We start from the raw sequence: 14,221 nt of genomic DNA on the forward strand, positions 1-14,221 counted from the left end.
ATGGCTTTCCGTTCAGAGGAGGATTTATGCTGCCCTGCCTGTCATGACATTTTTAAAGATCCCGTCCTCCTCTTGTGTAGCCACAGCTTCTGTAAAGCCTGTCTGCAGAGCTGGTGGAAAGAGAAGCAAATCAAAGAGTGCCCGGTTTGTCGGACAGTGTGTGAGTGGAGTGACCCACCTTGTAACCGGGCACTGAAGAACCTCTGTGAGGGATTTTTGCAGAGTCAGAGTGCTTCATCAGGGTCTGACAGTCTCTGCAGTCTGCACTCTGAAAAGCTCAAACTCTTCTGTCTGGACCATGAGCAGCCCGCGTGTATCATCTGTCGGGATGCAAAAATCCACGCTGACCATCAGTTCAGACCCATTGATGAAGTTGCACAGGAACACAGAGAGGAGCTTCAGATGTTCCTGAACCCCCTGCAGCACAAGCTGAAGCTTTTTAATGAAGTTAAAGTGAACTTACATCAAACAGCAGAGCACATTAAAGTGCAGGCTCTGCAGATAGAAAGGAGGCTTAAGGAGCAGTTTAAGAAGCTTCGCCAGTTCCTAGAGGAGGAAGAGGAGGTACGGATGTTAGCTCTGAGGGAGGAAGAGGCGCAGAAGAGCCAAGTGATGAAGGACAAGATGGAGGCTCTGTGCAGGGAGATGGCGGCTCTTTCAGACACAGTCAGAGCCACAGAGGAGCACCTCAGAGCTGGAGATCCATCCTTCCTGAGGACCTACAAGGCTGTGGTGGAAAGAGTCCAGCAGCACCCCCAGCTGGATGATCCACAGCTGGGCTCAGGAGCATTGATAGATGTGGCCAAACACCTGGGCAACCTGACCTTCAACATCTGGAATAAGATGAAAGGCATGGTCTCCTACAGTCCTGTGATTCTGGATCCAAATTCAGCCAATCCAGAGCTCATCCTGTCCGAAGATCTGACTGGCGTGAGGCACGGAAAGAGAAGGCTCCTTCCAGAAAACCCCGAGAGGTTTGAATTCTGGGATTCTGTCCTGGGCTCGGAGGGCTTTAACTCGGGAACTCACAGCTGGGATGTGGAGGTTGGAGACAACAAGGACTGGGAGGTTGGGGTGATAGCAGAGTCTATGTGCAGGAGAGAATTTGTGGGCTCCACAGTGTGGAGCGTAGAGTGCAGCCACGCTGGATACAGAGCGTACTCCCCGACCAACAAATACATCGCTCTCTCGGTCACAGAGAAGGTCAAGAAGGTCAGAGTTCATCTGGACTGGGACGAAGGGAAGCTGTCTTTTTTGGAGCCTGATACAAACACACACATGCACACTTTCACACACACATTCACTGAAAAACTGTGCCCCTATCTTTGCACCAGGAACCCACAGCTTCTGAAAATAGTGCCTGTAAAAGTGTGTGTGAGAAAACTGACAGATCAGGAGGAGTGAAGGTACGGCTAGCTGGGCTTTCACCATGTAAGAGTACAGCTTTAGATCACAGATTAGAAACAGGAGAGATTGGTGCACAGTCACAATTACACAAATCTGGCATCCTTCATCAACGTACTCATACCTGAATGGTTTCATAAAGCCATGTCAGGGCGCATTGTTACTGTGTAAATACTGCTGCATTTCAGTTTGCACATGCTGGCAAGCTGAAATGCAAATATACACTGTGCTACCTTAGTTGACTTATCATAGTTTGCTACCAGGAGTGTTTCCAGGATTGTGACCAAAACTGGAGCAGAAAACAGGCTCGTGCAGATGATAAGAAGTGTAGTCAATTACTGTTTTGCAATAACTCTTTACCTAAGCAAAAGTAGCAGTAGTACAAAAGTTTAAGCAGCAGATGATTTTACCAACATCTATATGACTGTGAAGCAACCAGAGGTTGCCAGCAGGTCTCTAGGCCTGTGTGATTGAAGCCTAAAAGTACTGAGTTAAATTCCACGCTCCTATTCAGTGGTGTTGTACAATGTAAGATTAACAGTAGCCCAATAGCATGGGTGTGGGTGGCATGGGCACAAATCATATTTCCAGGTGAGCCGGTGACACCCTCTGTGGAAACACTCCTGATGCAACACAGCACCGAGTACGACACTTACCGTATACTGATGGTGGCCCTGATATTCTCCAAGGAAATCTCAATAGAGCGACAGTGAGTCACGTAATATCATTAATAATTGCCTGTCTTGTACAGTTTAGGTCACAGACTTGCTCTTGTCCTCCATACAAGTGTATTTAGAGTTCCAGTAACTTGAAGAGGTTAAAGCAGAAGCAGCACTTATGGGTTCTGACATAATTATATGAAGTATAACTACCATCTAGTGTTCAGTTTTTTCATCATCTTTATGTGTCTTTGTGATGTTACCATTAATCTAACAATAATTAATCTTTTTGATTTTCAGGGCATATCACATAATCAAAGTAGCGCCCAACAGTCCAAAATACAAAAACAAAGATGCTGCTTCATGTTCTGAGATGTTATTCTTTGTATTGTGTTTGGTGGATTTAAGAGTGAAAAATATTATATTTTATCAATAATGGGGAGCTCATCTTTGAAAGAGTGGACAAATTGTCACACAGTGTAGCTTTTTCCATTTTGAGACAGGACATTACCCCCTCCACCCAGCACAGGTGTGACCGTGGCATTGTTTTCCTTGAGCTAATGAGTTTCAAGCCTCTAACAAGTAACGTGGAGACTGCCGTGGCCTCAGTCTGGTTGATCGATACCGCTCTCTCATGTGGGACTGCACCACGGGACACAGCAGAGGATATTGAATGTTTCCATCCAGAACTGGGTCAGTTTGGGTTACAGCTGTCACATGAAACACACAACAGAGGAACTATTTGTGTTGCACAACAAATTATTTTGACTTTAAATGTAATTTTGTCAAATGTGGTACCTTAAATGAACACTTAGAAAATATTTATAAGGCCTATATAAATCATAGCAGGGATCTGTTTACAAAAAGCAACAATGAACACAGCTGGTTGTTCAATGCTGGTTTGTGTATTATTATATGAACAGGTAAGCAAGGTGCACTAATGAATTTGAGTATTTTTGCGTTAATTCTGTTGCTTTTTATTTAAAAGCTGATGAAGAGCCTGGTGAACAGTGGAAGATTGCTTTTTCAATAAACTGGTCATCATGTAAATAACTCTGATTTTTCTTTTTTAAACTGTGAATACAAAGTTAATAAGAGTAGTTTTGCATTTCCAGTGAATTATTAACAGTACGTTGCAAACAATACGTTAGTAATTCACTAGATTATTAACTCGGTGATTCTTGAGCTCATTTTGATTTTTTTAACTTTACAGACTCCAAAAGCCTCTACAATTATTCGTGTCGCATTTTGTGTGTACAAGAGGAAATTTTGCGAGTTTACCTGAACGCAGCATTTGAAACGATAAGATTAATGAAGCCTCTTGTGTGAAGTTTGAAATGTAACGTAAGGCAGTTCCGCTTGATGTAAAAAATGTAAAATTAGACAAAAAACTTCGGTTTTACAGAAACTTAGCAAAATAATAAATCCACGTCACAGTGAATAATATGTTGGCGAAGAGTTCACCATTAAATTCACATTTTCAAACTACTCTGTCTTTACAAAAGCGTTCACATCAGCTACTTTTACCGCAAATTACCTTCACATACGCCAATTTTATGCTTTTACTTTGAAATGTCGGCAGCATGACTTCCGGTTACACTATTTTCGCGGCTCGCTTGACACCGCGGGGGAGTCCAATGGAAGCCTTCGTCGCAGCCCGGAGGAGACAATCGAGTGAGATTTAACTCGAAAGCGGAGCTGGTTTCATTAGATGGGTCTTTAAACCGCGCCTTTTCTCAACAGCCTTGACCTGTGGTTTGTCACATTCGGTTTCAAACCCACCGATCGGCCGATAACGGCGCCCGCTCGGCCTTGTTTATACTGTGCAGGGCTGCTTGAATCGGGGAAGCAGGCCCGGTTCTCCTGTGCCCGTTTAACGGCCGTCCTGCGGCTGGAGCGTGTTTTGTGCGGATCGGCCCTTTAGCTCACCAAGTAAGTGAAAATACCAGAAAACAGATAGCGCCGGTTTTAATGCAGGATATTCTCAGAGTTTTTCTTTTGGAGTTTCGACGTAAGGCCATGTCAGTTTTTAGTTATTGTTAGCCGCTAGCCTCGAGCTAACTCCGCTCTCTGTGTTGAGCTTACTGCTAATGCTAACGGCTGACACTCGACTTGCTTGAATACCAACTTCAGGGATCTAGAAGAGCTCTCACCACGCAATTACATGGACACTCAGTCTGCTCTGCGTGATATCCAGTTGTAAAATTTGTTATGTTTTCATTAATTTTTATGCTAGCGACCAACCAGTGCAGAAAGCTGCAAATGAGCACGTTAGCATGGTGCTAAGCTAATGTTAGCCTTGTTTTGTATAACCAGCTGGCTGAGAAGTACTCCGGCTGTTACCTGGCACTTCTGCCCTGTATTAACATAAGAATAAACGACTTTCTTTTTCAAAAATATATGTTTTTTGTGAATTGTTAGTTTGCCTGCTAATAAAATAAAAAAAGCAGAGCTGTATTTTACAGATATTAATTGTGTGTGTATTTATCTTTGGCGGCTCCTGATCAGGTTGTAAACCAGAAATTACATTTAGAGAATCACATAAATGTTCGTCTCGCCTAAGATGCCCTCCTCTTTCAGAGAATATGACCCAGATGCAACAATGACGTCTAGATTTGGTAAAACCTACAGCCGCAAGGGTGGTGAGGGCACGTCCAAGTTTGATGAAGTTCTCTCCACCAAGAGAGGCACCCTGAGCACCAAATGGGGTGACACCACCTACAAGGCCAAGGTGGGGTCGAAGCGTGCCGGCGCTCCCAAGAATGACTCAGTCCTGGAGGTGTATAAGAGGCCCCGTCCATGCGGGGACAGTTTGGATGACCCGTTTGGGTTTGACAGTGACGAGGAATCCAAGCCCGTGTCATCCCGGAGCGGGAGCAAGTCGTCTCCCGCCAAGCCGGCCTCAGCAGAGCCACCCCAGGCAGAACGACCTGTGGTGTCCCCAGATACGGGGAGCAGGTCCAGCCTCCAGGGAGCATCTAAGACCCAGCCGAGGGCTATGGACGACACCCTTCGGTTCTTCAACAGCAGCAGTGCCAGCACAGGTAATACAGAGTCTGTTAATAATTCCCTGAAAGTTAAATCTGCAGTGTGTCAGTATAACGCCAAAGAGGTGACATTCACAGCGGTACTAGTTTAAATGAGCCAGCTAGTAAGCTCAGGAGACGGGCGTCCTGCATCGCGTGTCGAGCACATCAGGGTGAAGTCTTTTAAACTTGGAAGAAAAGTCGATTAATGTTTGTTATTTTCTTCCAGCTGCTTCCCTTTCAGTTGGCTGTGATATCTTTTCAGACACAGAGAAATCACTTTCCCTGTTTGTACCCCCTCTCAGCCGTTCCCTGTCAGCTTGACTCGCTTTCAGCTTTCTGTGACTGCTTCTGGCCGCCTGCCAGAGATGCGAGCTCGCTCCTCACAGCGAGCTGTGCCCCAGCGAGCACCTCAGATGGCTCAGAGGGCTGTTTTCACACTGATGGTAGACCGAGCCACACTGACGGGAAGCTAGCATGACACTGAAGTTAAACCCTGCCATAAACATGTGTATTATCTGCATACAAAGGCTGGAGATGTTGGCTCGATAAATATGGTAATGTCATTGATAAAATGGTTCTTTTTATAAAATAAAGGGCTGACGACTGCTTCTTTCAGAGTGGTATTTTTGTACAGTTAAACAAATCAATAGCACGTGGCTGTGAATCAGAAAAAGTACATTAAAGCTTGATGGCTTACAAAGGACTGTAAAGATTGTGAGTAACAAGCACATTTTGCTGGCATTATTACACCACAGGTACGCTGAATGTGCCACCGTTGTGTTTGCAGTGGTAAGATGCGGGGTATTGTGGTTTTTAAACAGACTCCAGCACGGTTTAGTTGCAGGCTGATTACTTTCCTCCTTTCAAACTCTAATAATGTCTTATGGGACCTACATAACATTGGTGTGGTTGTATTTAACAAGGATTAAATATGAGCAGAGGCACACACCTCTCTCAGGTCTCCTTCAGCTAAGACGTCACCGAAACACCTCATCCAGGAGGCGTCCGGTCGGATTCCTGAACTGCTTTATCAGCCTCTTGGAAGAGCAGCAGCTGTACTCTGAGCTCTTTACCCTGTGGAATAGAATTGTAGTTCAGTGGGGCTAGCATCTTCGCAGTCGACTGGGGTCTGTGGATGGCCTGTCTACCTGCAGAAAAAGCTATTGTCGATTGATGCATGTGCTACACAGGTCTGTGAGCTACACTTGCTTGTGCTGCCGTTGGTCCATCGGTCAGCTGTGAAGAAGCGCAAAGTTATAACATGCAATGAGCTGAGGTGAAGAAGAGTGTTAAAAACAATGAAAAGCATCCACTGCAGCCACCATCTGCTTTTCAGGCTACGATCTACAAAGTTTTTTCCCATGGTTCTCCCATTCCTCGCGAACTCTGCAGTCGCTCTGTTCCCAGTTTTGGCCCATATGTCAAGAAATCAGCGGTTTGGTAGATGCATACACACTCCTTATCCAGCGATGTGCAGTGAGAACTACACAGCAGTGAGTGCTATAGGTGAAAATGTCTCTCCACTCAGTATACAAACGGAAACGTGTACGCAGACAGACACATTTGCAGGACCATAAATTACATTTAAGAGGCAAATATCTTTAGGCATATGAGGTTTTGCCTCATATGCCTAAAGATATTCGCCACCAGCATACAACTCATAGCTGGACTCGAGTTACAGAAACAAGGAAGTTCTGTGATTAGTTTTCCCGCTCTTCGCTGAAAGCTCTTCTTTTTATGTCCATGTCGTCTGATCCTCAGTAGCACTGGGAGACTCCCAGATGATTACCTTCTTCAGTGCTGTACCAGCATCTTATATGGAGAGAAAATTTAAATTTAAATAAGTTGCTGCTATGTGCTGGTTGTTCTTACTGTGCATCGTGCTCCACAGTGAGTATATGCAGCTAATCTCTGTACCTTTTGAATATAGATTTAATCCAGGTAAAGGTAATAGCAGTTTGATGCTAATTTTACTATTCTGTAATAACAGCAGGCTTACATTATTGTTAGCTTAATGGCTAATCCTGAACATTTCAGGATGCAGCAGCTTATTTAAACCATATTTTAACCATCACAGGCTAATGAGTAGTTTCTGTAATTAACACTGTTTCTAGTAGAGGGTCACCGGCTGCTCTGTTTATTTAGAAGGACCGCCTTTCTTTGAACAAACAAACAAAGAAAACCAATAAAGCAGCAGCTTACATTTGTGGATCTGTGCAAAGCTGGCAGTGTGAAATTTGTGTCCAAACTCCACAAGGGCATGTGACATGATCTGTGCATGTCAGAAGATTCGTCCACACACATTTAAGCTTTTGTGCGTCAGTGAGAGGATGTTACTTGTAGTTTTAGACATTTGTATGCAAAGAAATGTTTTAGAAAGAGAAAATGATCTGATTAGTGAAGCTGAACTTTAGAAATTATGATTAAGTGATCAGTATTTATTCAGGTTTGCACCAAGACATTGGTAAGGTGGTTAAATTGCATGGTAAGCCGTACACGTTTACTTTTGTTTTTACAATGTTGCAGACATTTGTAAGTCTTCGTTTACGCTTGTGGATCATACTGTACACATTAGCAAACCTTTGAGTCAAATTTCTCCTCATAGTGTTCACACCTAATGATAAGGAAGTGCTTTCTGCGATGTGGTGACGTGACGGGTAACAATAAAAAACCCATCAAAAACTCGCACCTTGAGATGTGAACAGAGGAGAATACAGTTCAGAATTCACTTTGCAGGAGAAATTGTTTTAGCGGAATCACTCCGCTGAGATCGACTGCACATTCTTCTGTTGCCACAGACGATCAGAAATTAGGCTTCTTGTGTCAACATTTACAGACAGAGTGGAGGGAAGAAGGTGGTGCTGTTGGTGGTGTTGTGCTTTCTTAAAAGGGTGCTCTGAAGCTGAAGGGACTTGGATTGTCCAGTAAACTGAGCATTTCGCCAGCAGGTGGTTAATAATCAGCTGAACAAATGCAAACTACTGTACTGTACTACTGCAGTGTGAGGGTGACTCAGAGTGAAGTCTTTCTTTTTTTAAAGATGCAGCTTGATTTTGAACTTTAATGAGAAAATTTGCTTGTTTATCATATTTAGCGTTCTGAGACGCTACACCCTGTACACCCGTTCGTTTAGGAGCGGTGCTGCGTCATCATTTAAAACCGTTTGGAGAAAATTTTTTTATCTGCCACACATTTTTTTTTTCTTAAGGACTTGTCCTGCTGGGAAAGTTTAGATACTATGAATCTAAGAAGAAGAGACTCTTAATGATTACATCCACTCTTATCTGCCCGTCACAGACGTGTTGCGCTCTCCGGGTTCAGAGTCACTTTCTGTGACATTGCATTGCTGTAGAAATAATCCAACTTACTAGAGCTCACAAAGTTGCTGCATTTGAAGGCATTTTAATAAAATGAAGACAAGTTATTGCCAAAGACGAGAGCCTAAACTAAACACTAAACTCTGTCCTAAACTCATGCTGATAAAAAAGGGAAACTAATGAAGCCGACTGGTGATAAACCAAGTCTTTGTTGATGGGGAAAACAGCTGGCTCCACAGTTAATGAACACGGGTTATTAAACGGTATTGAGGGTAACGAGTAGGAATCTTCTTCCTTTAGTGAAGGAATCTTTAAACTTTTAGTTCAAGACAAACATTCGGAGGCTCGTGCAGGTTGGAGCCCAGAGTCCTTCTGACTTGGTGGTTCTTACCTGGTTAAAGATTAAACACAGAGTACCTCTGTGCTGCTTAATTTTTGTTTTTAATGCACACAGCTCTGCAAACCCTTTAGACAGTTGCACACCCACACAGGCTGACATCAAGCCCCATCTGCCTCGCAAAGCCAAAGTACGCAAACTGCAGGCTTTGCACCTTCCCGAGGTGTCACCTCTCCAGACTCTTATTTTTATCTGCCCGGCTTTAAAGGAATGCAAGGTGATCAGCTTCCATCATCAAACGGCTTCAGAGCAACATTTTGAGTTTCTCATAGGCTACAGAACGCCGTGTGTGTGTGTACAGCCTGCTCCTCGCTCTGCCATCTGCCGAAGAACTGAAAGTGTGTTAATCACTAGAACATTTTGCAACCGCGTCAGCAGTAAAAACAGCACATGACTGGAAAAACAAACCCGAGCCCTTTGGTTTCCAAAAACGCCAAACTCAGAGCTTATCTGAGATTCTTTAATTAAGACTTGACATTTTACACGTGCATGTTCAAAAGAAGGAGATTGGAGTGCGCTCAGAAAGGCCTACTTCCAACACTGCTTGTGGTTGGACGTCATGAAGGTGATCGTCTCATGTCCAATAAAAACTTGATTTAGTCAGAATAACTTGAGTGTTTTTCGTAGAGCTGGCAGACACTAATAGCTAACCTGTGTCTGTACCTGAGTTGTAGCCACGGAAACCCTCAGAGCTGCACAGCGTCGTTCACGTGGACTTGTTTTGATAAAGTTAGAAGAAATCGTTGGAGCGCTGAGCAGAAAAGACTAAATGACTCATCTGCAGCTCTCGGTTCACGTCTCGCTTTGAAAATACAGTAAAATGGTTGAAGTAATGGAGGAATCACAGCCCTTTATACATTTTGCACTCAGTTGATATCAGCATAAACACTTTGGTAAAAAACAAACAAACTGCATTTAGATCTTAGCCAGAAAAAGACCTGTGTCCACAGACATACATGATTTTAGCTCGGTGTCATTTGACGGTGTGGCCTTTAAGGACCTTTAGCAGTCCTCTGGGGGCCTCGCTCGTTCTCTGCGTTTGATCTTCTCTCTTTATTTTTAATTTCTCAAAGTCAGAATCATAAGCTGAAATGGCCTCTTTCCAGATTTGCTACCACTCAACCTTGAATCAAAAACCGCAGAAGCTGGTATTATGTGATGCTACAGCGTGAAGCAATTTCCTGTTTGCTCAGAGGGGAAAGTGAAGCATTGTGAGTTATGTGCCACGGCAGAAGTGACACAAATAACCGGGGGTGCTAATAATCAAACAGCGTGAATTGTCCTGGAAGTGGCTCCAGACCCATTTTGATTCTCTTGAAGAATTACAGCTGCTGGCGAATGACTGTTTGCTGTGAGACCTGGCTGCTGTTCCAGGTGTGTGTGTGTGTGTGTGTGTGTGTGTGTGTGACCTGCTTTTATTGCGTAACGGTGTTTTTTGAAATGGTGCAATCTTTGGGTGCATCATCATTGTGCTGAGGTGTCTGTGAAGTTCAGCGGTAAAATGTAAAGTGAATGTGGGCATATTGGGGGTGTGTGGTTGGGGGGGGGGGGGGCTTTCTTTTTTTCTTTTGGCAAACAGATCCAAGCTGCTTAAACAAGTTTTAGCATTCGGTTTTCAAGAACACATCATGCAGAACCACGCGGTGTCTCATTCCTTCGAGTCCGGCTCAGAGAACATTGGAGCTGGAAGTTGGTAGAAAAGTTTCTCAGTTTAACCAACATGTTGTCTAGTTTTTTAAAAATTCTGTCTTTTCTGGTTTGTAGATGAACCACGACAGGTTTCAAAAGCAAAACCTCACCTTGAAACCCTTAAGTTGTAGTTTGGCACACACAAAAAATTTCAGTTTATTTTTACTGATGACTGCGCAAAAGTCTTGTGGCTAGGGCTGCACGATTTTGCATAAAATGAGAATCACGATTTTTTTTTGCTTAGAACTGAGATCACGATTCTCTCACGATTTTCTTTTCCAGTATAAATATTTATTGCACTTATTAACTGCACATCAACTTCGTAACAGTTGAGACTGAACATAAAAACAATAAATGTCTCACATTTTGTCATTGCCGCAAAATGTTGTACTGCTTGTAATTCCGTCTCCACCGTTGCTCGACACTGCGTGTATAGAGCAGGTAGTGCAACATTTGAAAAATAGTTGCGGGTAGAGCAGGGCGATATGACCAAAAATATTTATCACGATATACATTTGAAAATTTGCGATAACGATATAACTGACGATATAATTGACACTTGACAAAATACTTTACAACTCCACAACTTTGATGAGGTTTTTTTGCACTAATAATGTATTTTCGCTTAAACAAGCAGCTGTTTTTTTATGTGCATTAAAGTTATATAAAAATTTAACAGTGCAAATGCAAATTCCTCGCTGACAGTTTAACCAAAAGGCATTTCCAGTGGAAATTGGCCGACATATCCTCAGCATAACCATGTAGAATATCCACAAACCTTAAAAAGAGGTTATACACACAATACGGTAATATTATGTTGAAGCACAGTACATATCACTCTGCGAGGCTCCTGCCTGCCTACGTTAGCCGTAATGCTCCGACAATCCATCAAGCAGTGCAGCTTCGTAGCTTAGCAAAGTCGTACTGAAACATCTGACAGATTTTCGAGCGCCGTGTACTACATAAAATCGTTTCGAGGTCAGTAAGCACAACCAGAATTCATACATAAGGCACACGGGATTATAAGGAGCACTGTCGATTTTCAGAAAAATCAAAGGATTGATTTTAAGTGTGGCGTATTTTCCAAACAACACGGTAATAACGACGGCCCGCTAGCATGCTCTACCAAAAATAGTGCTTTGTTGTGTATCTGACGGACGAAAGCTAAACCAGTTCCACACCACTGAAGTTGCAGCATTTTTACAAACCAGTTCTGGTTCATCCGTTTCATTTAACGATCCACTTTCGCTCTTCTCATTCTGCGTCGCCGCCATGTGCGTATGTAAACATAGGCAGTGCGCATGCGCGTTTTACCCACATTCTATCGCGACATTTCATTTTTCTATCGTTGCCTAAAATTACACCGGTATTACCGTGAATGGTATGATATAGCCCAGCCCTAGTTGCGGGACGGCACTGTGTAGCGTTTGTCTAGGGTGTTGATCATTTTCCTAAATCTCTCGTTTTGCACAGTGTTGATGGGAGCCATATCTTTAGCCAGGTGATAAGTGATAGCCTCCGTAGTTTCTTTGTGCCTGCTGGAGTTTGACGGGTATGGGGAAGCGCTGTATAAGGTTCCCGTTATTGATGCGGTTGACCGGGACGGATTTTCTCCTGTCACTTTCTTGGCCTTTACAGCTTCCTCATCTCTCACTTTTTTCCCTGCCAGCTGGCTTCTGTATCACGTGGTATAAGGCTCCGCCCTTGTCATTTGTTGAGCAGGAAGAGTGAGCGCTTGTTTTCAAGCAGATTACGTCCCGGATCAAAATGCAGTACAATCGTCATCCCTTTTTTTGTAAATCGTTGTCATTTGGAAATGAGATCGCACATAAGTATGAATTGAGATCGCGATTTTCTAACGATTCATTGTGCAGCCCTAGTATGAAGGTCTTTTTTTTTTCCCTCCAGGCATAAAAACTGACATTTTATGTGTATTTTTATCTTCTTTTCATTATTTGTATAAGCACACAGATCTAGTTTTTAACTGTTATTTCAGTCAGCAACGATGTTTTTTTTGTTTGTTTGTTTTTTTTTGCCTGCATTTTCATTGTTGTTCTAGTTATTTGTGCAGCACCTTTTCCTCTTTCAAATATTAAAGCTTAGTCCATTTGATTTGATTTTTAATACAAATTTGCTTGTGAAAAATTGACCAGCATAAAGATGACCGATGCCTTCAGTGACTTTGATGCACTGATTCTGAGTCTGTTTTCATTCTCAGGAAAGTCCAAGCAGAGCTCGTTGTCCTCGTTGTCCTCGTTGTCCTCGTCGTCAGAGAACCAGCACAGCTACACGTGGTACCAAAACGTTTCTGAGAGCGACAAGAAGCCCCTGGCCCAGACCACCACCCTGAAGACTGGCTCCAAGGCCGAATCCACCTACGACTCGTGGGATGTTATAATGGGCCTCCGGCCACCTTCTCCCACACAGGAACCCCGCAACCCCGCCCCTACTCTGTCATGGGCTTCGGCGGGCGTCACGACAGCAGGTGGCTGTGACCCGGTGCAGACCCGGCACGAGAAGACCCCCTCTCCTCCACAGCTGCTCCTCAGCGACAGTGAGGACCTGCAGGGCAACCCTGACCTCACCGAGACATCGGATTACTCCCAGATGTCGACCTCATCGTCACTTGAAAGGAACTCGAACTGTCGGACATACAGGAGGCCCAACAAACAGGGCAAAGCCTCGGACTCCAGCAGCTTCGCAGCCACTGTTTTTGGCTCAGATCTTCCCAAATCCGCATCTGACAGCAATAACAAAACAACAGGTGGCAGAGGGAACCGGGGCAGGACGAGGGACTACACAGTGCTGCACCCGTCCTCCATATCTATGTGTAACGTCACCATCCAGGACCGAGTGGTGGAGGAGTTTGGGACTGATGCAGCACCCTCTTGTGGTAGTGGTTCCACCGGTTCAGGCAGCACGACGCAACTGGGAGAGGCCGGATGGCAGCGGAAGAAGCCGGAACAACAGAATACAAGGTTGGTTAACGGGGACCGGCGGACCCTGTGTGTCAGGGTGTTCCACAGTGTGGACAGTTTAATGTGTAATTGCCTACACCTGCTGATATCCCACAAGAGCTACAGGAAGTCTAAAATTATCCCAATTTTTCCCACATATAGATTTATTTTTCATCTAACAGATCGACCTCATCCCTCAGACAAACAACTCGCTCTCTCTCTCTCTTTTTTTTAAAGTAACTGAGGTGTGCAACATCTGGTGATGGACACAAAGCTTAATGATCATTATCTTTAGTCCACATCCACAGACCTGGGAGAAAGTGATTTACTAGGTCCATAAACAGAACTTGGATGCTGAACATGCCAGCACGAAACATCCAGAGTACTTCATTTGAAATTGCAGCCACTAAATACATGTTTGGGTTTTAATATTTTATGTCAAACTACTTAATAAAATATTTGTAACAGACTGAGAGAGAAAATACAGGTTTAAATGAGACTGTTCCAGTTTGAAAGTAGTTTATTTATAACAAGTGAAAAGCCATTTAATATCAGGTTTGAGACGTTTGAGAGGAGAAAAACATAAAGCAAATACATAAAAATGCATGTAGGTAGTTGTTTATGCTGTGTGACTTCTCACAGGCACGGGGACATATTATTCAGTGAAAACCAATCTATGATGCCTTTCATTTCACGCGTTTTACATCTTTACCATATTTCCATCTCAGCGTGAGCCTGTGTGCCTCTTTGGTCTCATTTCAGTTGCCGA

At 43.7% G+C, this 14,221-nt stretch overlaps 2 protein-coding genes across 2 annotated transcripts in view; both read left to right on the forward strand.

Annotated features, from left to right (window-relative positions):
• LOC100712206 (tripartite motif-containing protein 35) lies at positions 1 to 3,741 on the forward strand. The gene is made up of 2 exons (XM_019362195.1): positions 1 to 1,212; positions 3,646 to 3,741. The coding sequence occupies exons 1-2, from the start codon at positions 1 to 3 to the stop codon at positions 3,739 to 3,741; spliced, it is 1,308 nt and encodes a 435-aa protein (XP_019217740.1).
• The window catches only part of LOC100712474 (wings apart-like protein homolog), a 32,774-nt gene continuing 22,235 nt past the window's right edge, over positions 3,683 to 14,221 (forward strand). The window contains exons 1-3 of the mRNA XM_003449428.5: positions 3,683 to 3,995; positions 4,644 to 5,107; positions 12,714 to 13,473. Coding sequence (XP_003449476.1) covers positions 4,666 to 5,107; positions 12,714 to 13,473 — 1,202 coding nt within the window. The 5' untranslated portion in view covers positions 3,683 to 3,995; positions 4,644 to 4,665. The remainder of the gene's footprint in view (positions 3,996 to 4,643; positions 5,108 to 12,713; positions 13,474 to 14,221) is intronic.

This window comes from Oreochromis niloticus, linkage group LG8, assembly GCF_001858045.2.
Source record: "Oreochromis niloticus isolate F11D_XX linkage group LG8, O_niloticus_UMD_NMBU, whole genome shotgun sequence".
In the NCBI taxonomy this organism is placed as follows: Eukaryota; Metazoa; Chordata; class Actinopteri; order Cichliformes; family Cichlidae; genus Oreochromis; species Oreochromis niloticus.